At 50.4% G+C, this 21,694-nt stretch overlaps 1 protein-coding gene across 1 annotated transcript in view; it reads right to left on the bottom strand.

Moving 5' to 3' along the window:
• The window catches only part of DSCAML1 (DS cell adhesion molecule like 1), a 314,095-nt gene that overhangs the window by 283,077 nt on the left and 9,324 nt on the right, over positions 1–21,694 (bottom strand). The window contains exons 2-3 of the mRNA XM_072954182.1: positions 15,099–15,416; positions 11,275–11,421 (exon numbers count right to left, since the gene is read on the bottom strand). Coding sequence (XP_072810283.1) covers positions 11,275–11,421; positions 15,099–15,416 — 465 coding nt within the window. The remainder of the gene's footprint in view (positions 1–11,274; positions 11,422–15,098; positions 15,417–21,694) is intronic.

Raw genomic sequence — 21,694 nt, 5'->3', positions numbered from 1 at the left:
GGCAGTGAACAGGGACCCCTGCCATGTGCTTTGGGAAGAGATTCCTTTGCTTCACAAAGTCTGAGAGCCCATCAGACCACCACACACAGGATAAAAGTCATCCAATGCCTGGCTGACTCTGGTGCACAAGAAGAAACTGCACTTGGAGCCCAGACTCCGCCACAGCCCCCCTCTCCCTCCCGGCTGCCACCACCACCACTGCCACTCACTGTCACAGGCGTCTCTCTCCCACTCTGTCATCTGCTTCTCAGCTGACTCTCCAGATTCTAGCACATTCCATGTCCCTAAAGATATGCTCTGACCCTGAGATGGAGAGTGGAAAATCTCCACGTATGAGAAGAAAATACTTGCAATTTATAGGACACCTCAGAGCCCCGCTGCCCCCTGTACTGGAAGGCAGAGGGCTGTACCTGGTTCCGCTGCAAAAGGCAGACTCTGCAGCCCCAAAAGACACATGTCAAAACTCCTGAGAATCTTGCACACAGCAAGATGTCAGGTAGACCACAAAGCCAAGGTCATAATGTTAGGGACTGGGCTTCAGCCATGTGGGGAGACACGAGGGGCTTCCCCTGCCTCTGCCAGTGTGAGAGCTGTCTTCTGTCCCTCCTAACCTCGTGGCCAAGTGACCCCCAGGGGGATGAGAGCCAAGCACATCCTTCTATAAGCTCCCTCCTCGATGCTCACACCTGGATACTCACATCTGGATGCTCACTCCTGGATGGTCACACCTGCATGCTCTCTCCTGGACATTCACTCTTACATACTCACTCCTGGGCAGCCACACCTAGATGCTCACACCTGGACACTCACTCCTCAAGGAGATGATTAATCCTGGGACAGTTAATCATATGTCTGCTCAGCACTAGGAAAAACTGAAAACCTATGTACAGAGGATCTATATGAAACCTACATATAAAGGTTCTGTATATAGGAAAGAGCTATGTAGAAAAATATGAACTATACATGGAAAATATGTTTTCCCTATATAGAAAAAGTACATGATTTCTAATCCTTTCATCCAAGGAAATCAAAGCTCAGAGAGGTTAAAGGACTTACCTAGGATCATGTGGAAAGTAAGGAGCAGGGCTGGGATTTGAACCCAAGTATCTCTGAGGCCAGAGTCCACACCCTTTTAGCTTTGCTACCCAGCTTCACTCCACCAAAAAGGCAAACAAGCCCTGATGATTTGGGGACATAACAGGAGTAAATGAAGGCTTTATTCTAGCAGCCACAGAACCACACCTTTCCCTTCATTTAAATTCATCTTATTTACAACCTAATCCAAAGGTCCGTTACCATCCTGGTTAAATGCTCCTCCAAGTACTCAAGAAACATCATCTGAGCACCTACTATGTGCTGGCACAATGAGGCTTGCATGATGGATGCAGGCTCCCCTCCCAGTGCCACCCAGTGCGGGCCTCCGCTCTGTCCCTCCCCACGTAGCTCCAGCTATGGCTGCGACGTCTCATTGACACACAACAGAGTTCAAAATCACAGGCTTGGCAGGAAGTGCCATCTATACATAGCTCTGCCATTCTGTAAGCACCGTTGGCTTCTTCTGAATAAATGCTACCCTACATTAAATGCCAGAATTCGGCGAGAAATACAGCATGTTTGCAATGAGATTGAGAACTAAAGGCAAGATTGATTCTGATGTGAACACCAGCAAAGCAAATGGGTTTTTGAAAACCCTATAATTTCCCTGCAACCCTTGACTTCACTAAACACACATTTTTAGACTACAGCACAGTTAGGTAGGCATTAAACAAAAATGAGGTAGTCTAATGATGATTTATGTGTAGGATAACCTTCTATAAAGAATTCTGCTCTGATTTCAGGGTAACTTACAGAGGTGCCAACTTAACCAAACAATGCCGTTTGCTCTGTGTCCACTGCCGCGACGTGATCCTGGGGCAGAGCGTTTGCCTGCAATTGTCTTAAATCTACTGAAATTCACCCAGTGGGTGCTCTGGAAATGCAGCACCTGCCATGAACTAAATGGAAAAGCAAAACACGACACATGCACACGCCGCCAGAGGCACCTGTGAACACAGACATTTCTGCTTGACCGAGGAGCTGTGGCTGACGGTTCTGGAACTAACCAACTGGCGTGCAAATGCAGAGCAGCCCGACTGCCGGGAGCCTGGAAGGGGAGCCGTGGGCATGCGCTCCAGGTGGGGCCTCAAGAGCTCCTGGGATGCAAGCATCAAACCAGAGATCTGGTACACCCCTCCCTGGCTGTGTCACCTTGGGAGGACCCCTCAGCTCCCCCAAGCCTTGGTTTCCCTGCCTGTTAAGTGAGGTGAAGGATGTGCCTCCTTTGGATGGGGTTGGAAGGATTCAATAAGATGCTGCCTGTAAACCCACTTTATAAACCAGAGAGCATCATGTAAGTGAAAGGTGACACAGACATCAGGGCACAGCGGAGAGGTGGCCCAAGTCACCTCTGAGAGCTGAAATCGAACTGCTCTGGGCTCAGATCCTGCCCCAACCCGCCCTCACACTATGGCCTTGGGCAGGTGGCCGGCTTCTCTGTCTCAAGGTCCTCATCTGCAAAGTGGAGAAATACCACCTTCTGCACAGCACACTCATGAGGAGGAAACGAAATGACTCGTAAAAAGCACTTACATAAGAGCTCAATGACTGATCTCTTATTTTCTTACTGTTATTCTCACGATGATTATCATTCTGATTTAGGCCATCTGACTTAGGAGAGAATTCCTTTGCTGCTACTGGATGCTTCCTCGTAATCTCTAACCTGCAAAGTGTGTTTCTGAGGCATTAGAAGGTGGGATTTTTTTTTCTCTCTGCACTCAGAGGAGGAAGACTAGGCTGTCTGGAATCAGATGTTCCCTTCCTCATAGAAGCAAACAATAAGCAAACAGCAACAACAAAATCGCTGCCTTTTCCTCTGTGCAAGTGCCTTGATGAAAGAAATTGTCATGAGTCCTGGGAGAGCCCTCAGGCTGCAGTCACTAAAGTATGTTACAAGGAAACAGCTTGAGCTTGGGGGACAAAGCTCTGGGTCCAGGCACAGGCTCTGCCACGGAGAAGCTGTGTGACCTAGAGGAAATTGCTTGGCCTCTCTGAATCTCATTTCTTTATACCTAAGAATGGGGGTAGCATGCCACCCTCACAAGGTTGGGAGGAAAACTAAATGAGATGACATCCAGGTACCTGCCACATGGCCCTGCATACACATATGTCTTAATATGTGTTCATCTGCTCTTTTGACCTTTCTTCTAACTGCACAAGTCATTAAACGTCACTGCATCTGTCTCCCCATCTGTAAAATGGGGAAGGGACTGGGGTTACTGTGAGGAACTAACGGCATCACGTAAAGGCCCCTTGTCAGCTGTATATTGCTGTGGAGATACTAGGAATTACCGAACCAGGGTTTGAGACTGAGCAGATTAGACCCAGGTGGTTGGTGGAGCTGATCTTTGCTGGGTTGGTACCAAACCACCCACCTTCATTCCTTCCTCAACATAATTTTGATCAGGTACCACGCAAGGCACAAGTGAACACAGAGATGAATAATACGACATCTTGTTTCTCTCATTCTGCCCAAGTAGTACGGCGGCCTATTTGAGTTAAAAACGCCACAGGGGTCATCTCCCTGGCCCCAGCTGTTTATGACTTTCTCAAGATCACGTTTAGGGAAAGGCATTCTCCAGTCCATGATGCCAGTACCACTGCTCCCCTGGGAGGCAGCATCCCTAGCTGACCCATGTTCTGCCTCCAGCCCAGAACCCAGAAAGGGTAGCCCAGCCCAAGGTTGGACTGCGTCATGAAGCTGGGGGCGCAATTTCCCTGCTGAGTTTAGGCCACTCTTTCTCCATCAGAGAATTGAAGTCTCCTCAGAGTCCTAATTTTCATCTAAAGGATTCCACATGCAGGAGGTGTCACTGCTCCCATTTCCTAGGTGAAGAAACTGAGGCTTTGAAAGTAATTTCCTCAAGGTCACCGATTAGGACCAGCAGGCTTCACAGCCTGTCTTCTTTCTGCCACATCCCCTACTTCTACCTTGTCTATAAATTGTCTGCTCATCCAATTTTTTTCTTGTGTTGTCTTTTTCTTGTTGATTTGCAGCAGTTTTTAAGAAAATATATTCTGTATATTAATTTTTTATGAGACAACTTAGTACAGCGCTCAGGAGCACACAGAATGGAGTCTGAAAGCAAAGGTTTACATTGTGGCTCTCCTACTTGCTAACTGTAGGCAATTTATTCAGCATATTTGTGCCTCAGTTTGTTTGTCTATAAAATGGGAGAATAATGGTTCCCTCAACCTCAGACTTCTGGGAAGGTTGAATGGGCTACACATGTCAAATGCTTAGAACAGAGTCTGGCAACTTAGTAAGTGCTCCACATCGGTCATTATTATCAAGTTGTCCTTTTTACTTTTCTAGAACCGGATAGAACCTTTGTGAGTTAAGTGTCCTGGCGTCCTTTCCTGACTTGTCTCTCACCACTTCTACTTACCCTCTGGCCATGTCTGCAGATCACCCCATCCTCTCCTTTCCTGCTTGCCTTTCCCCACGCTGTCACCTCACCCAACGTGCTATTTCTGCTCCAAGGCCTGCCTGCAAGCCTCCCCCCACCCCCACTTCAGGAGCCTTGCTGAGCTGCCATCATCAGAAAGGATCCCAGCCTCTGTTGTATCGTTTCTTCTTGGGAAGACGGTATTACCCCTAGATAGGAGATGCTAAAGGGAAGAAACAGATCATGGTCCAGTGTAATTTCTCTGCAAGGCCTGAGACTCTGCCTAGCACTCAGCAGGAGCCCAAACCCCATTGGTTAAATTGCCTTGAACACATCATCTATTTCATATTAGCACAGACTGGCCATCCCAGCCCATTTTCTCCGTGCCCCTAAGTAGTAGAAAGCTGGGATGCCCAATTTTGCAACTAAACATCAGAGTGTCACAGGAGGAACCCACAGAAGTGGCCTCTCTCTGGGTAGCTCCGAAGCAGCTCAGAGTAATGGAGGCCAAGGACCACCAAGCCTAGATCTTGTAAAGCCACCACTTTTCATGTGACCTTAGGCAGTTCCGCAGGACAGTCCAGTAGAGGAGAGACTGTCATTTCATCTCCATTGTTAATCATCTTCTATGAGCACTGGAGAGGAAAGGGGTCTGAATGAAATACAGTTCCCACTCTTGACGGTTAGACATTCTCACAGTGGGGATAAAACCTATATTAAAATATTACAGGACAAAATACGATTAGTGTCTTGAGTGAAGAACTGATAAAGTTCAGAGGGAGTTCAGAAAAGGATCCCCTAGAAGGAGGTTAATCTGGGTAATTTTTAAATCCATTCTTAGCAGAAATTGGGAAAGATATCATGGAAATAGTGGTATTTGAACCAGACTTTGAAAGATGGGTAGGTTTTAGACAGATAAAGAAGGAAAGAAGTCCGGTAGTAAAAGAAAAGCACCCCATGGGTATTAAGATAATGCACTTTGAGGATGGGCTGGAGAGAAGGGGAGGGGAAATGAGAGGCATTGGTCTGGGCCTGAGAGTCTTCATCGCTAAAGGAGGAGGCTGGACCACGTGACCTCCAGGGCCCTCCCAGCTCTGACAGTCAGTGACTTCATCCATTTGTAGCCTACATGTGTCCAACTAGTTTCCGGGCACCACCTGGGCTCTCTCATGTCTGTGCCATCTCCTGTCCAAGTTGGAGGAGACTCATGGGATCAAAGTAGTTTTAGTATCAGCCAGAGCCAAATGCAATTAATATACAGACTCTGCATTCCAAAGCAAACCAAGATCATGTTTGATTGTTTATTGTGCCAGGATTATCCATCCTTGTCCATCAGAGCTGACAACATGAACAGAATCCTAAATTCCCAGATCAGGACTGCCTTTGTGTCTCCCGCTGGGCCCAAAAACAGAGCCAGTGCCTGATAAAGCCTCCCTGTGAGAATGGTTGTTTTGTTCACCCATCTTTCAGCTGGAGAGCTGTTGTCCTTCAAAAAAGCCAAAGCCTTTCTGTTCACCACACACAGAGCCAGAAGTCAATGCAAGGCCTGGTGACACATTTCTGCCCCCAAGCAAGCAGAAGAGACAGGGAACAGGCCCTCCTCCTATTCTGGAAATGGAGGATCGTCCATTCTCAATGAGGAGTCTGCTCTGTAGAGGCAGCCGGAAGTAGAGTAACCCAGAGGACCCCAGCTCAAACCCAGGCCACTTATTAGCTGCGTGGTCTTGGGTAAGTCACTTAACTTCCCTGGGCCTCATTGTCTTCATTCATACAAGTAGGGGAAAAGTTCCAATCAGTTAAAAAAACTTTATCTTTCTTAAAGGGTTATTGTGAGGATTCAAGATAACACTTAACACAAAGGGGGTCTCAATACATGATAAATATTATCGTGAATATTATTATGATGTTGTTGTTGTTGTTTTAACAAGTGCTATGAGGGCCCTCAGGATAAAGAGATGGAAAAGATACAGTTGTACACCCTCCTGCAGCAGACACACAGAATCAACTGCCTATAATGGGAGACGCAATAAAGTGCTCCGAGAATGGAATCAGAGGAGCGGTAAGTTCTGCTAAGGCTTATGTAAGGCCTCACGATAGGGGACACATGTGAACCAAGTTTAAAGGACAAAAGAGGAGCACAGCATCCTTCTCATAAGGAGAAGAGGGGATCAGTGTAGACCAGGCAGAGGAGACGCAGGACAAAACTCAGATACAAAAACCTGTGAGCAACTTGGAACCCTGGAGACAAACAGGGAGGTGGGAGAAGGGTAGGGAGCTCACTGACTCTCACTCTCAAAAGTGGTCCGGGAGCACCGCCCACTTTTCAGAAAGGACCCCCCTACCCTGGCCAGTTTCTCCTTGCTCCTGCTTCTCCCCTCCCCCAACACAGAGTGTCCCCAGTGCACTCCCAACCTGACCAAGGCATGAAGACAACCCAGCATACGAGAGCCCCGTCCACACAGACAAGGGAGCTGCTCCAGGCTGGTCTCCCAGCGCACTGGCAGATACATCTGGCCCGCATCTGAGCAGTGTCCAAAACTCCCCGCTGGGGCCCAGACAGCCAGTCAGGATGCTGGGGAAGGGCATGCTGGGAAACTCCCACAAGGAGCCTGCATCAATATAATCAGGTCTGGTGGAAATTAAAAGCTATTAGGAACAGGGCTGGATTTATCTTTATATCCAATAACATGCATTGTAATGGTGATCATGCAGATGGGAAATTAAACCACATCTTGGCTTCACCAGAGGCCTTAATTTTAATTTATGTTTGTGCACGGCCCTTTGCCCTGTTACCCCCACCCTGCCTGCTCTGGAGAGCCAGTTCACCTCCAGACCAAGTCCCCAGGGAGAGAAGTAAGAAGTAGGAGTCGGCCAGCTCATAGGTAAGAGGCTCTGTGCTTTCACACACACACCTCTTTGAACAGCCAGATGGGAGGAAGATGACCAGCTTCGGGGACAGGATGGAGGAGAGGGGCAGGTGCAGCGGGCCGCTCTAGGAGCACTTTGGGCTGTCTCTCCAGCCTCTCCTTACCCTGTGAAAGGCACAGCCCAAAGGGTGCTCAGAGTTTCAGAGGCCATCTCCTGGATGCCTGCCTACCCCTCCCAGCATGGACAGCTAGGACAGCCAACCCATGAGCCAGTGCCCAACTCTTGGAGCCTGCTGAGGACCTGAGGCTCTAATTCCTCCCAATGTTCCTCAGAGAGGCATTGGAGGGCCGGCACCTCATTTACAGGGGCCTGTACCCACCCCATAGGGCCCCTCCTCCCAGAGCACCTGCTCTCCCCAAGGAGATGTTTTGTGGGCCCTGACTGGCCCACACCAGCCTCCTGCTCCTCCTCCTGCTCCCCAGCACCTACTCCTGCTGGCCCTGTGGCTTGTGGAGATCTGAGCCCAGCCCTGCATATCCAGAGAGCAAAGTCAGCCTCGTTCTCCCTGCTCCAGAAGCAGATCCTGAAGTGTCAGAGGGCAGTAACTCAGGCTCCTTGGTGCTTACTTAACCTCAATGCAACCCCCGCCATGAGAAGCTGCCGTCCAACATCCAAGCCAGCACACACACACATACACACACACTCAGTACAGTGTGGAATGGATGACATAGAATTCTATTTTTATTGAAAAAAAAAAAGAATCAATAAACAATTTGCATTTTCCAGAAGTAAAGCCTGCTGCGTGTGGGCCCAAGTTCTGGCCCCTCACCTACAAAACTCCACCCGCTCTCGTCCTCGGGGGGTCCTCTGGGAACATGTTAGTTGGGTTCGTGTGCTTTGGGAAGTCCACCCATGGATCTAAAACATAGCTATACAAGGATCTAGAATGATTTTGGATGGGGCCAGAGAGCTGGGCAGGGGAGGCAAATTCTCCAAGGCTCAAGGAAAGGACGGGGTACTACAGAACCAGCATTTAACAGAGCCCTACAGATTAGCGTCCAGCCCACTTCCCTGATAATTATGCCCTTTGGGGCCCCGAGTCCAGGCTCGACATCAAAGACAGCCCTGAAGCACCAACTATAAGCACCAGCCCCAGTGAGCCTGGGGGAAGCTCACTGCCTCCAGCTCCTACGCCCAGGAGCCAGGTTAACCTCCGTCTCTCCTGCTGAGCTGAGCCTCTGACTAGCCCATGCCCCCGGCACTCGTCCATATCTCAGTGCCTCTGTGCACGCTGTTCCCATATTCTTTCAGAACTCTCCCAACGATCCATTCCTGCACCCACTGAACATCTGGTGAGCATTTGTCCTGGAGGTGCAAAGTGGTACATTAGGAGCCAGGGATGTGTGCACAAAAACAACCCCATTCCCACCCTCGGAAAACTCGTCTAGTGGAGGATGCAGACCCTGTCACACAGAAATGCAGACACCGCAACAGGAAACCGCGGCACAAAGCGGAAGATGCTCTCCTCCCCCCTAATAATCACCATCGCGGCTCCAGCCCAGCCTCAGTGGGTGCCAGGCGGCGCTGGAAACACGTGACATACATGAACTCATTCTGAAGTCGTTCCATCATCACCCCCATTTTATTATCATTGGGAAACTGAGGCACCAAAGAGGTAAAAGACTTGCCCAGAAGAGTGAGTTTGGAGCCCAGGCAGTCTGATCCTAGAGTCTGGGCTCTTAACCACTATGCGCAACACAGTTCCACAGACCTTTCCCTAAAAACCAACATTGACTTTTTCCCCCTCCGGCCAAGGCCCTCATGCCTGCAGCACATGAGCCTCCATTGTGCTCCAAGTAACGCTTTGTTGGGTACATTTGCACAGGGGCCGGGAGGAGGTTCTGTGCGGGGTTCAGGGCACAGGCTGAAAGAACAGACCCAGGTTCACCCCCGCCCTCTGCCTGACAAGGTGCGTGACCCTCAGGTCTCTTTACTTCTTTGAGCCCGTCTCCTCTTCAGTAAAGTGGAAGGGAAAAAAATACACTGAGGGACATTTTGTGAGGATAAAATGATATCATATATGAAGGTTTCTTAGCCTAGTGCCTGGCATATAGAAAGTACTCAAAATTATTATTATTATTATTATTATTAATATTAATATTATTATTAGAATGAGTATAACTCTTAGTCCATAAATTCAAGTGTATCAGAAATAGCACAGTTCTTTAAATCACCCTCAGTCTGACTCTGCTGGAGAGACAGGACATCCAATCTGCATCACTGTTGGGGTTTCCAGCCAGGGATGTACCAAGGCGCAGGGTTTCTGTGGTCCTCACTAGCCCTTTTTCCCTGCCTGCAGGGTCACTCTGGGTCTTGAGCTGGGCACTTTATGCCTCATTCGGACACAAGAGCCTGGCTGGCCTCAGTCCCAGACCCCACGGAGACACACACCGCCACCCCTGCGAGGTCCGACCACTTCCTCCAGCTGCACCCACTGAGTACCCTACAGCACCCCCGCCTCTGGCATCCGTTTGTCTTCTGTTTGCTCACTGCTCTCAGAGGATCTCCTCCCCAGGCAGAACACCCGTCCTAACCTTTCCTGCTCACTTATAGCTTTACATGAGGCAAAAAGAGCAGGTGTCTTCAAGTAGCTTCTGATTCCGGTCCTCCTACAAGCTCTGAGACCAAGAGATACACTGACCTGGGCGTCCGCTGGGGGATGAGACAAGGAAGAAGTTCCAAGAGCAAAACACAAATCATTGTCTCAAATAAAAAAAAAAAGTATCCTGCCACGTTCACGACCACGGTACCTAAACATTGGTTTGTCTGAGAGCTCTACCTTGGAACCACCTCAGGAGATTTAAAACTGCTGCCGCCCAGGATCCACTCCTGGAGACACGGATTCAGGGTGGGCCCAAGCACTGCTGCTTTTCAAAGAGCTCCCCAGGCATCCAAATACACAGCAGGATTGAGAACCCTGGCTTCACGGGTTTCATAAATAGAAGTCTATCTTCTCCAACTAACCTGAAGACCTTGAGCAGCTAGAACCCAGCTGGTGGGCCATCAACACTGGAGGGGCACTCACAGAGCATCTGGTCAAATCCCTCCATTTTACAGAGAGGAAAACCAACGTCCTTGGTAGAGAAAGGAAGAAAAATCAACAGAGCCTCTGCAATGTGCAGGGATGAGGGGAAAAGCTGGATGGGTGGACAAACCCCATAGTTTTGTAACTGGAGGCCTGGAGGTATTTCAAGGCTCTGAGGGCCTCTCTTGGGTTTCCAGACCTGCTTTCCTATTGATGGAACAACCCTGGATAGGGAAAAGGAACCAGCCTGCAATCACAGTGGCTCTAACAAGGTGGCCCTACAACATGGTATCAGACTTTTCCCACCACCAGACCTGGCGTGAGGCTGGCGAGAATTCTGATGGGGTCTTCAGGCAGCTCGTGAAATAAAAGTCCCACGTGCGTGCTCACTCAAGTCTGGTCCTCCGAGAATCCGGCGCTCACTGCTCAAGTCATTCAACACAGGAACACGGACCACATATCAGATCATTCACAGAAAAGGTCCTTCCTTCCAGCCTTGCTTCCCATCCCTAAGGCCAAGGGCAAGCAAAGACCCGGTGGTCAGGAAAGATGGTGACCCCACTGCTCTGGGAGAGTAGGACCACCCAGTGTCTGACGCGACCTTCACACGCAACAGAAGCCACTGGCAGGTGGGTTTTCACCCTGCCACACAGAGACGCACCAAGCCAAGACCAAACACGCTTTTTTTGCCACAGTATCACCAGAACAATAAAAAGCGCTCACCAGAACCAATGGCAAGACCTGGCTAAGCTCAACCACCAACTCAGCACCTCTGCTTTTCCGGCCGCACCCCACCCACCGCGCCCCCGCCTGTGCGACCCTGCCGTTCTCGCTTACCTGGGATGATGGCGACTGTGTCTTTTTCCCAGGACACAACGCTAACGTATTCCTGCACTGAAGAGGGGATGAGGCACTTGAAGACGGCCACGCTTCCACGCATCGACCTTTGATCCTCCACCCGGACGGTGTAGGGTTCCCTGAAAACTGCAGAGATTGGGGGTGGGGCAGAAAGAAGAGGGTGTCACAGGATCGGCTGGGACACAGTGGAGGGCCCAAGAAAGCCACCTCTCAGAACCCCAGGCCACGCCCCCCATTAACTCTTCTCCCCGCCTCCACCTCACCTGGCTCAGAAGTTCCTCCCCCCCCCCCCCCCCCCCCCCCGCCTGAACACCTCCTCTCCAGCAAACCCCTTCCCGCTCCAGCCGGCACCCTCTCTCCCTCAGAAATAGTCAGCCTCCCTCCGCAAGACCATAAATCCAACTTCCAGCCTTGCCAATTTTGGTGAGTTTTAGCAAACGGCGTTAGATTGTAAAGGCCTTGAGGGCAGCACCTCTGCCCTGCAATGGGGTTGTGTTCAACAATGTGTGGGTAATGAGGAGACAGGCCGGAACCCTTCCAAGGGAACCACACTTGATTTCCTACATTATTCCTGGGCCCAGGGTGGTAAGAGTTTGGGGCATGGGGACCATCATCTGCCAAAATAACCACTGTGACACATGATCTAGCAACAGATTTCCGTACCACTTCAATGTGAAAGGCAGCCTGGGAAAATGTAAGTTTACATACCGAACTTTCTGCAGGAGTCGGTGGTTTACAAGGACAATGGGGAAGAATATTTGAAACTGTGATTATCTCTGAAAATGCAGAACCCCACAGACAGGGCCATCTCTAAGATTCTCCAAAACAAAGCATCCTTGGTGGGGAGGGTACAGCTCAAGTAGCAGACTGCATGCTTAGCATGCATGAGGTCCTGGGCTCAATCCCCAATACTTCCTCTGAGAATGAATAAGTAAACCTAATTGCCTTCCTCGCACCAAAAATCCTTGCTGCTTTTCCCTCCGCTCCTGACACCACCTACCACCTCACCCCCAGTCTTGCCCTGCCTTCAGACTATCCCTTCCCCAACAGTGTGCAGTGGGGGCCTCCGGCTCGGTCCCAGGGATGGTTTCCGGGACACTGTCACCTGCAGGCATTCTATGTGTCAGGTCCCTCTGGCCAGCTGGACGAACCTGAGGGGTGGGGCCAAGGGGCCTGCCTCTCTCTTGTCCTCCTCAGCTTGGCCTCTCCCAGAGACCTCCTCGGTCTTTCCACTTCTCTGCCAGGCAGAGCTGGTGCAGCCAGGACCCCCCTGCCTACCGACCTTGTCCCTCAGCAGGCACCTGGGCAGCGTGCCCTGCTGCTCTCCCTGCCACGGTTGCCAGGGTGATGCTCAGGGCCCTGCAGCCCCTCCGGCTGTGCACCTGCAGCCCCTCTGGCTTCATCTAGAGCTTCTTAATTGGCTGTGTTTCCCAACGGGCCAGCCCTGTCCAGCCCTCCCCAGGTCTTTATTCTTCCCTTCCCCATGTTGTGGCTGTGATGGGAAGAGATACAGCTGAGGTGGAGGGGAGAGGCGTGGAGAGAGGCACTGCCCACTCCGAGGGGCTACGGTCCGCCCTTTCGTGGGTTGGGTGTGGCACTGTCTGTGCATGAGGATGTGGATGCAAGGAGAGCACAGAGGAGGCGAAGGGGAGTCAGTGCTGGAGGGAAGCAGAGTGGGGAGTGGAAAGCACACCGCTGGGACAGTCCCCAAGAGCCAGCAGAGGCCTGTGGTTAGGGGCATCAAACAAGCAGGTCCTGCCTCCTCCTCTGAGCAGCAGTGTAACCCTGCATAAGAGCTACCTAACTTTCTGCAGCCTCAGTTTCCCTGCTGGTAAAAGGAAATAATAGTAATAAAATAATAGTAATAGCAGCAGCAGGTAGAAGGTCCGGCACATGGAAAGCACTGTGACAACGCTGTCATTAGAGCCACATGGCGTGACTACCTGGCGATGTACACTTGGGCAAGTGGCTTAACCTTCCTTTGTCTTAGTTCCCTCACTGGCAAGAAACACTAGACGGGATTACTGCGAATACTGCATCCTAACCCAACAACAGGCGTGTAATAGGAAACAGGACATCAATTCCTCTCAGCCCAACCCTCCCGGCTTTGGCAGCCAGAACTGGGCTCCCGATCCAGGCCTCGGGGCCCCCAGTCCAGCACCCGTGTCATGTTAGAGGAATGGTGCCGCCCCCTGAAAAGAGGTTCCATGGGAGCCCCAGGGGAGATACCTCAGCATGGCCCTGGGTTCTAAGAATGCCCGCCCTCCCCACCAACAAGCCAGTGGGATGAAGACTAGCTCTAATTAAGAACTCTCACCCCACCTCAACCCCTACACACCCACTCCCAGCTACCTGGAAACTTGTACATGTGAGAGGTGCTCCTGAGGCAGAAGGACCTTAATTCAACAGGGCCCCATCTCACTTAACTATCTCACAATAAATGGGGTAGGTGCTGGCATCAGCTTTGCAAACGAGGAAACTGAAGATCTGAAAGGTGTGTTCTCCACCTAAGGACACACAGCAAGTGGCGGAGCTAAGATTCCAAAGAACAGCAAAACTTTCCTTGAGGGGCTGACTTCTTGCAAGCCCAGGAAGTCAGAGATCTTGCAGGATCTGTCACCAGGCGTGCAGGTTGAGGAGACTTCCCCGGAACCCACTCTCCTCTGCCCAACACAATCTCCAGGAAAGATGGCGCGCCCAAAGTCTGGTGCCATCACGTGGGCTAGCTAGGACACTCCCTGTCCTCTCCCACCAAAAAACTCTTCTAAGAAAAGCATTCCCCAAACTTCAGTGCTTTATTATTATTTGAGGTACACTTTACAAGGGATTAGGACACACCAGTTTATCATGACACCCCAGCTAAGAGTAGAGTAAGTGATTTAAGCCATTCCCTCACCTCCAGACCTAACCCAGAGAAATGAGACTTTCTAGCATCTTTAAAGAGACCAGCTGAGAAGCCCTCACTTCCTTGCCTCCTTCAACTCTTCCCAAGACCAAGATCCTCCACTGCTAAGAGTTTTCCATCATAAAAAATTTACCTAAATGCCTGTTCTCATGAGATACCCTCTACTCAAATGTCTATCAACAGTGGGATGGATAAATAAAGTGCAGTGTAGTCAGAGGAGACCACACAGTAATGAGAACGAAAGACCTGTAACGTCGCACAGCAGCAGGGGTAAACCCCACAAACAAGAAAGACTCAAGAGCATCCGTACCGTAGGATTCCATTTAGATAAAGTGCAAAACCAGGCAAACATCTATATTGTTAGAAGTCAGGATTGTGGTTTCCCCTAAGGGAGGAGTGACTGGAAAAAAAAGCCCAAAGATGCTTTTGGAGGCACTTCTATCTTCATCTGGATATTAGTTAAACTTTGTGAAAATTCATCAAGCTATATACTTACAATGTGTGCATTTCTTTTTATATGTTCTATTTCAGTAAAAGGGTTTTTTTTTTAACAAAAGAAACTCACTGAATGTTTTCCATGAATCAAGTACTGAAATGAGCACATTACTTAATTTAAAGGGGTGCTAGCTCATGTAAGCATCGCATGGAGTGATGAATGGGGTAGGTGCTGGCATCAGCTTTGCAGATGAGGAAACAGAGGCTCAGAAAGGTGTGTTCTCTGCCTAAAGACACAGTAAGCAGCAAAGCTAAGATTCCAAAGAACAGCAAAACTTTCCTTGAGGGGCTGACTTCCTCCATGTGACACACACATCCTCAGAATGACAGGCACTGCCTGCTCCCCATTCCCACCCTGCAGAGTGAGCTCTCCCAGGAGAGGAGCCGGCGTCTGGTCCTTTACCTGCTTTGACGCGGATGTTGGGGCTCCGGATCTTGCCGGCAGCATTCTCCGCGGTGCAGAAGTAGTCATTGTCGTGGATAAAGCTATTGAAGGCGGAGGGGGAGAAGGGGTAGAGCTGCAGCGTCCCGTTGGCGTGGACGTGCCGGATGTGCGGCACGTCGTAGATGTCGTCCCCCGTAGCCAGGTACCATCGAAGGGCCGCGCTGGGGGAGCCCGCAGCCGGGCAGGGCACCACCACCCCCACGGAGCTGGAAAAGGTCACCTGCTGCAAGGAGTCATTTACAAAGTAGAGGCTGGTGCCGACATCTTCTGGGCGGGCTGCAGGGGAGGAGAGGGGAGAGGGGAGTGGAGAGGCTGGTTAGCGCCAGCTAATGATACCCTCATAGGTTACAGAGGCTGCAGCTCATTCATAAAACGCTCAAGCACCAGTCATTCAATAAGCACTATTGGGCACTCACTTTACACCAGGCACCAGCAACAGTGACTAAGAGACGGCTCCCGCCCTGCAGAAGTTTCCAGCCTAGCACAGGAGTGTCACACGTTAAAATGTCCATCCTCCATGCCAAGTGCATGGACAGAGGTGGCCACTACTCTGCTATATTAAAGGGTCTGAGCCATGATCCACACCCAGCATCCACACTTAGACACTGAAATTGCTTTGATGATGAATATTTGTTGAGCTCCTACTATACGCTGGCAGCTTCACACCGAGTCCCTCGGTTCATCCGTACAATCCTGAGAGGAGATGGTCTCACCTCTTTTATGTCACTCCTTTTTGGAGCCTAAGCATAGTTATGTGAATTGCCTGAGATGACACAGCTAATAAGCTACAGGACTGAAATCTGAACTCATTGCTCTAAGGAGCACCTGAGCGTACTTTCTACCATGTCATAGCTGAAAGGTAAAGTGTCTGAGACTTCGTTCTAAGAGGAAGCACTGCAGGAAGTGGGAGTGCTTGCCCCAACGAGAGAAGACTGCGGGAGACCTTAGGAGCTGTCTCCCCCCTCTGGAAGTCGATTTGGAAAATGTGTTGCCCCAGAGGGCAGGCTGAGGACCGGTGGTACCGTGGGGAGATGAATCCAAGCTCGGGAACAAGAGACCGCCACCCCTGCCCACCCCTAGTTCTAAACCCAGCCCTGACACTGACCAACGGTGGAATTCCCTTCCCGTCTCTGACCATCTGCTCCTTCACTCGTAAAATGGAGGGAGGACGCACAAGGCTGCAAAGACCCCGTGGGTTTCTGACGTGTTGCCACTGCAACACTCAACCACACAGGAGAACACACTCACCATTGCAGCTATCTGACAACATCAAGGCCACCAGACCAGGAGGACACCTGTCTGCAACTCTCATCCCAGCATCAGACCCCAGTCTTCCCTACCCTTGTGGGAAGCGGCCCTGAATGGTGGTATCAGGGCCCGCCTTCCCTTCCAAGCAGCCTGCCCTGTTCAGAAGGGCCAGCTCTGAGCAAGTGGAGGCAAACCCAGAAGAAAAGGGGGCCTGGTCCCCGGTCTCCAGCTGGAAGCCACTCCCTCTCCACCAGGAAGATCAAGGAGCAAACAAACCACTCGGCTGCTTGTTTAAAGAACGTTGCGGGGACCCAACTTGACCTCAATTTCCACAACTTTATGGGGAGGGGGAGGGCCCGCATCCGGACCATATTAATATTCTCGGCTTAGCGCTGAGCTGAGCCTCCAGGGAGAATATACCGGGCAGCTCGTTGAGGAAGGCCATTAAGCCTCATTGGTCAGAGCAATTCACATCATCTCATAAAAAGCTGTGATGAAGCCATTAGCAGCAGTGCTGGAAAACGCATCCGTGGGCTCCTTGCTGCGGTGTCAGGGGCCTCCTCTTAGCAGCAAATGCATTTGCTGTCCCCACCTGGCCCTGTGCCCTAAGCGGCTGCAGAGGGGGACAGCACGGCCTTTCCATCTGCCCCCGCACGCTGCCTCTCCTGTGACAGTCCCCGTGTGGCTGGTTGAGCCAGTCTGCTCTGTGGAAGAGGAAGTGGCCCACCCAAAGGGGACCCTCAGAAGCTTGTCCAACTCGCAGGGGCTAGAGTATCCTCCAAGGTCATGAAATCATACCATTTCACAAGTAAGCAGACTGAGGCTTCGGAAGCTTCTCTTAGGACCCACACTCACCAGCTTCCCCTGGCAGGAGCCTGCTCACCTTTTGAAAGACTTCCTTACTGAGATTCAGTCAACAAAGACTGGTTAACTACATCCAGACACTATTGTAAGCACTTTACTTATATGACCTCTTTTAATCCTCCCAACAACCCCATGAGGGAGGTACTATCATTATCCCGGTCCACAGATGAGGAAACTAAGGCACTTAGTTTCAAAGCAACTTTCCCAAGACCGCACAACCGGTAAGTGGGGCCTCTGGGACACAGACGCAGGCAATCTGAGCCCAGAGTCTGATTTCTTAACCTTTCGGTGATTGTAACCACTGCAATTATAAAGATACCTTCCTCAAACACCACCTGGCCACCAACTTTCATATTCAGCTGGCTAGGACCTGAATTAATACAGCCACACACAAACACACACACACACACACACATTCATCCCAGGAGGGGCTCCTGTTGGACTTGACATTTCAGACTATGGGAGCAGGGATATCACTCCGGGGTTCTGGGTACTTCCTGAGACAACCTAGTTAATCAGACATCCTCACCGTGGCAGCTTTATGGATTTTGGAAGCCAAAATCCATCAAGGAACAGAAAGACTCTACATTATGCCTGACAAATGGACTTAGGAAGCTGAGAAAGATCCCTGATAGAGAGGAACTCAGGAATCATCTGATTCAAGGGGCAGGGTAAGAAAATATTGAAGGAAGAGTACACTGTCACCCTCAGCGATGGTAATGCCAGCAGCACTAATAATAGACACCACAGAGACCACTAACTACAGGCCAGGCTGGGCGCTAGATCTGTTTTAGGTAACATCTCACATAATCTCATGACTCTCTAGGGGATGTTATTATTATTATTCCCATTGTACAGATGGGGAAATCAAGGCTCTGAGAACTTAACTAACTTACTCAAAGTAACTCAGAATGTAAGTGCTGGATCTGGGCCAGGTCCCAACTTTGCCTGACTTCAGAGAAGGGGGGTACGAAACTGTTCTATTGTATGATCCATGCTGAAGACAAGAGGAATCCAACCACAAAATCTGGTTTTCCAGTCTGGGTACCCTTCCCCATCCTGTCTTCCATCCCAAACCCACTCTAAATACACATTCCTAGTCTCCTCTCCTGGCTGGAAATCCACCCCACCTGTCCTGCTGGCAGACAACCCCTTCCACAGAATTCCCTCGGCGACCAGCTCCTGGCAAGACCATCAACCATAATAGCAACAGCCTTCCTGTACTTGGGCCTTGGATCCTGCTGGAGCCAAGGACACTGGGTTCTCAGCAGCTACAAATGGGTAGATTTAATTGATGAATTGACTGGGATTGTCCAATCACCTGTCAGGGCTGAAGAAACGGCAGATTTATAGCAAAAGGTAAGTAGCCTCATATTTCTCCCACCCCTGGATGTGAGCTGCTGTCCTCCGAGTCTGAGGGAGCTGGGGAGGATTAGACAAACCATTCATTTCTGCTTAAGGCTCTGACAGTGCATTGCCGTCATGAAACATCACCCTCAGGTGTAAAACAATAGCATTTTGCACTTATGTTGGGCTCACATTTTACCATCACAAGGCACCTGTCAGCCTGGAATGCAGAAGCCTTTAAATAAACATTAATTCAGCCTCATCCCACCTGCCAGGAGAAAGGAGTGAGCAACTCCACAAAGGGGAAACTGAGGCATGAATCCCCCTCAAATCTCTGCCACGTGCCAAGATGAAGGCTGGTGCAGGGCACCTGTGAGCGGCTGCAGCAGCAGTGGGTACGTTCAGTCACTAGTCATAGAAGGGGGACTAGCAAGGGTCTGGGGGCATCACTCCGACCTCATGGAGACTACAGAGACTTCTCTGGTGGGGATTTTCCCTCCTTCTCAGGCTCCTCTTTGAATCTTCAGAGAAGTGACAAAGCCTCAGCTGGCTTGGAGAGGAGCACAGAAGTGTGGGTCAATTGATGGAGACCTGGGACTAGTCTGACAGAGCTTCGTTCTGGGGCTCAATCCTGACCTGCTGTGTGACATCAGGCAAGCCACATAGCCTTTCTGAACCTGATTCACAAAAGGGGGAGGATTGTACCGTCTTACCCATTCCCCAGTGCTGCCGAGCAGGTAAAAACATGGGAAAATTATGTGGTTCCCCATAATAAGGATGAGTGAATATAAGGGGTGGGGTTGTGATTCGTGTCCCAGTGATTCCCTGAGGGGACCAGGGAGGTGAAGGTTACTGCAAAGGATGGCCAGGGCCCCACTCTGCAGCCCTGAACCCACAGGTGACTCCTGCACCCTTCAGCACTCTCCTCTCCTAGGTCCTTCCTGACCTGGGACCAGGGAAGACTTTTTGTTCCTTCAGATCTTTCTCCAGCACCAGCCATGTGCTCAGCAGGACCCCAGGTGTGGTGGAAAGCATCAAAAGCAAGGGAGAATGGCCCCCCACCGCCTGGGAGCTTGCAAAGAAGATGAAGAGCAGGAAAGGGTTAACCTAGCACGAAAGGTACAGCCCAGGGCAGAGGGTCAGCAGAAGGGCTTGTAGCCCCTGGTCTAATTTCACTGTGGCCATACACCTACTCCCCTGAAGGCTTTCTGGCCTGGCTGATGGCACAGCATTTTCAGAAGAAAGGAAACAAACATCGATTGGGTGCCTGCTGTGTGCTTCAAGGGTGTTTTCTCACGTAATCCTCGTGCAGATCATATGAGGTGGGTCCTGTTAGTCTCATTTTACAGGTGAGGAAAAAGAGGCTCACGGAGGGAGAGAGTCTCCAAATTGTACAGCCGGAAGGAGACAAAGCCAACAGTCAATTAAGGTCTGCCTGGCTCCCAAGCCTGAGTTTCTTCCATCACAACACAGAAGAGTTCAAAGTTCGAGGCCTTGTAAGGATTCTCCTTCACTTCTTCTCGGGAAGCCGGTCCTCAGTGGACAGCAAATCCTTGGACAGGAAACTCTGACTTTCCCCTTAAATCTCAGCCATAGCCCTACCCCACCTGGCTTTCTCCTCTGCAGACAGAACCAGGCATATTTACAGAGAGAACGAGAGGAGGGAAAAACACTTCATAAATAGAGAGAGATCAGATCAACAACAGCAAAGCTTCTTCTGGTCAAAGGGGGAAATAGATTTTTAATAGAAAATGGAAGTTATGGGCTTGGTTGTGATGTGACAGACGCCCAGACTTAAACCCATTTAATCTTCTCTGCCGTTTAACATCGAGCACCACCCCGATGCCGCGTTTCATAAAACAGGCTCCAAATGGCTGGGAGATTAGACGTGTAGAAATAGCACAGCAATATTTTTAAACCAGAAATCGCCCCGAGGCATTTGGGCTGCCCCAGGGTCACCCCTGAAACCTAAATATCCATCAACATCAACTCGCCCACCCGCCCTGCGCTGTCTGGGATTAGTTGGGCAAAGGAAACTCAACACCCAGGGGCCCCACCCCACCTGCCTGCATTGGGATGGAGGTTTCTGGCCAACTGAGGCTTCCTCTCAGGTGCACGTTGAATTACCCACATGTCATCACCTCCAATCATCGTAAATGACCACCCGAGAGGACTGAAATAGTAACCCCCCGCCACCTCTACAGAGTGAAGTGAACCCTTTTTTCTCTTCCTTTACAATATTTCTGTGTCTTATTTACTGGATCTTTCATCCAGGAGCATCTGCCAATGCTGGGGCCCCTGCCACTCCCCTACCCCAGAGAGATGGGCAAGAGCCTGCAAGGGGTATCCAGGCCTGGGTATAGTGAGCATGGATAGAGGGGAGTGGGAGTGGGGAGACAGGAGGAACTGGCAAGGCTCCCCTGCAGGCCTCTGAGCTCCCTGTCTTGGTCACCACTCTGTCCCCTAGCCTAGCACAACACTGCGGTCTTAGCACAGTGGTTAAATGCCCAGACTCTGGTGCCAGGCTCCCTGGGTTTGAATCCCTGCTCTGCAACTAAGAAGTAGTGTAATCTCAGGCGAGATTACCTTGCCTCTCTGTGCCTTAGTTTCCCCATCTACAAAATGGGGCTAATCATATCTACTTCAAGGGTTGTTAGGTTGGATGAGTTGATATACATGACAGTTTTCAGTATATGTAAGTGGTGTAGATAAACACCTAAGTATTCCTCGCCACTGTCATAAATATCACCATTGCAGCAGTAAGCAGTAAGTACTTGCGGAGTAAGTATCCCACGCCACACTTAGCTCTCACCGGGGATGATGATGAGGATAACAATTTCAGACCATAGTTCTCAGACATTACGATGTAGAAGAACCACCTGGAGAGCTTGTTAAACATGCACATCCTTAGATACCAGATTCACCGTGTCTCTCATAGGGCCAGGAAGATTTCTGAGGCAGGTGGTCCTCTGTCCACACTCAGAATAACACTTTGTAGAAAACAGTAGATTTGCCATCCAGGACTTCAATTCACCTCTCCCAACAATAGACCATTACGGGCTTGGCTGAGAGGATCTTAGCACCACATTAATTAA

The sequence above is a fragment of the Vicugna pacos genome, chromosome 33, assembly GCF_048564905.1.
Source record: "Vicugna pacos chromosome 33, VicPac4, whole genome shotgun sequence".
In the NCBI taxonomy this organism is placed as follows: domain Eukaryota; kingdom Metazoa; phylum Chordata; class Mammalia; order Artiodactyla; family Camelidae; genus Vicugna; species Vicugna pacos.
The sequence above is the reverse complement of the archived record's forward strand: the minus strand, read 5'-3'. Positions and strand labels throughout refer to the sequence as shown.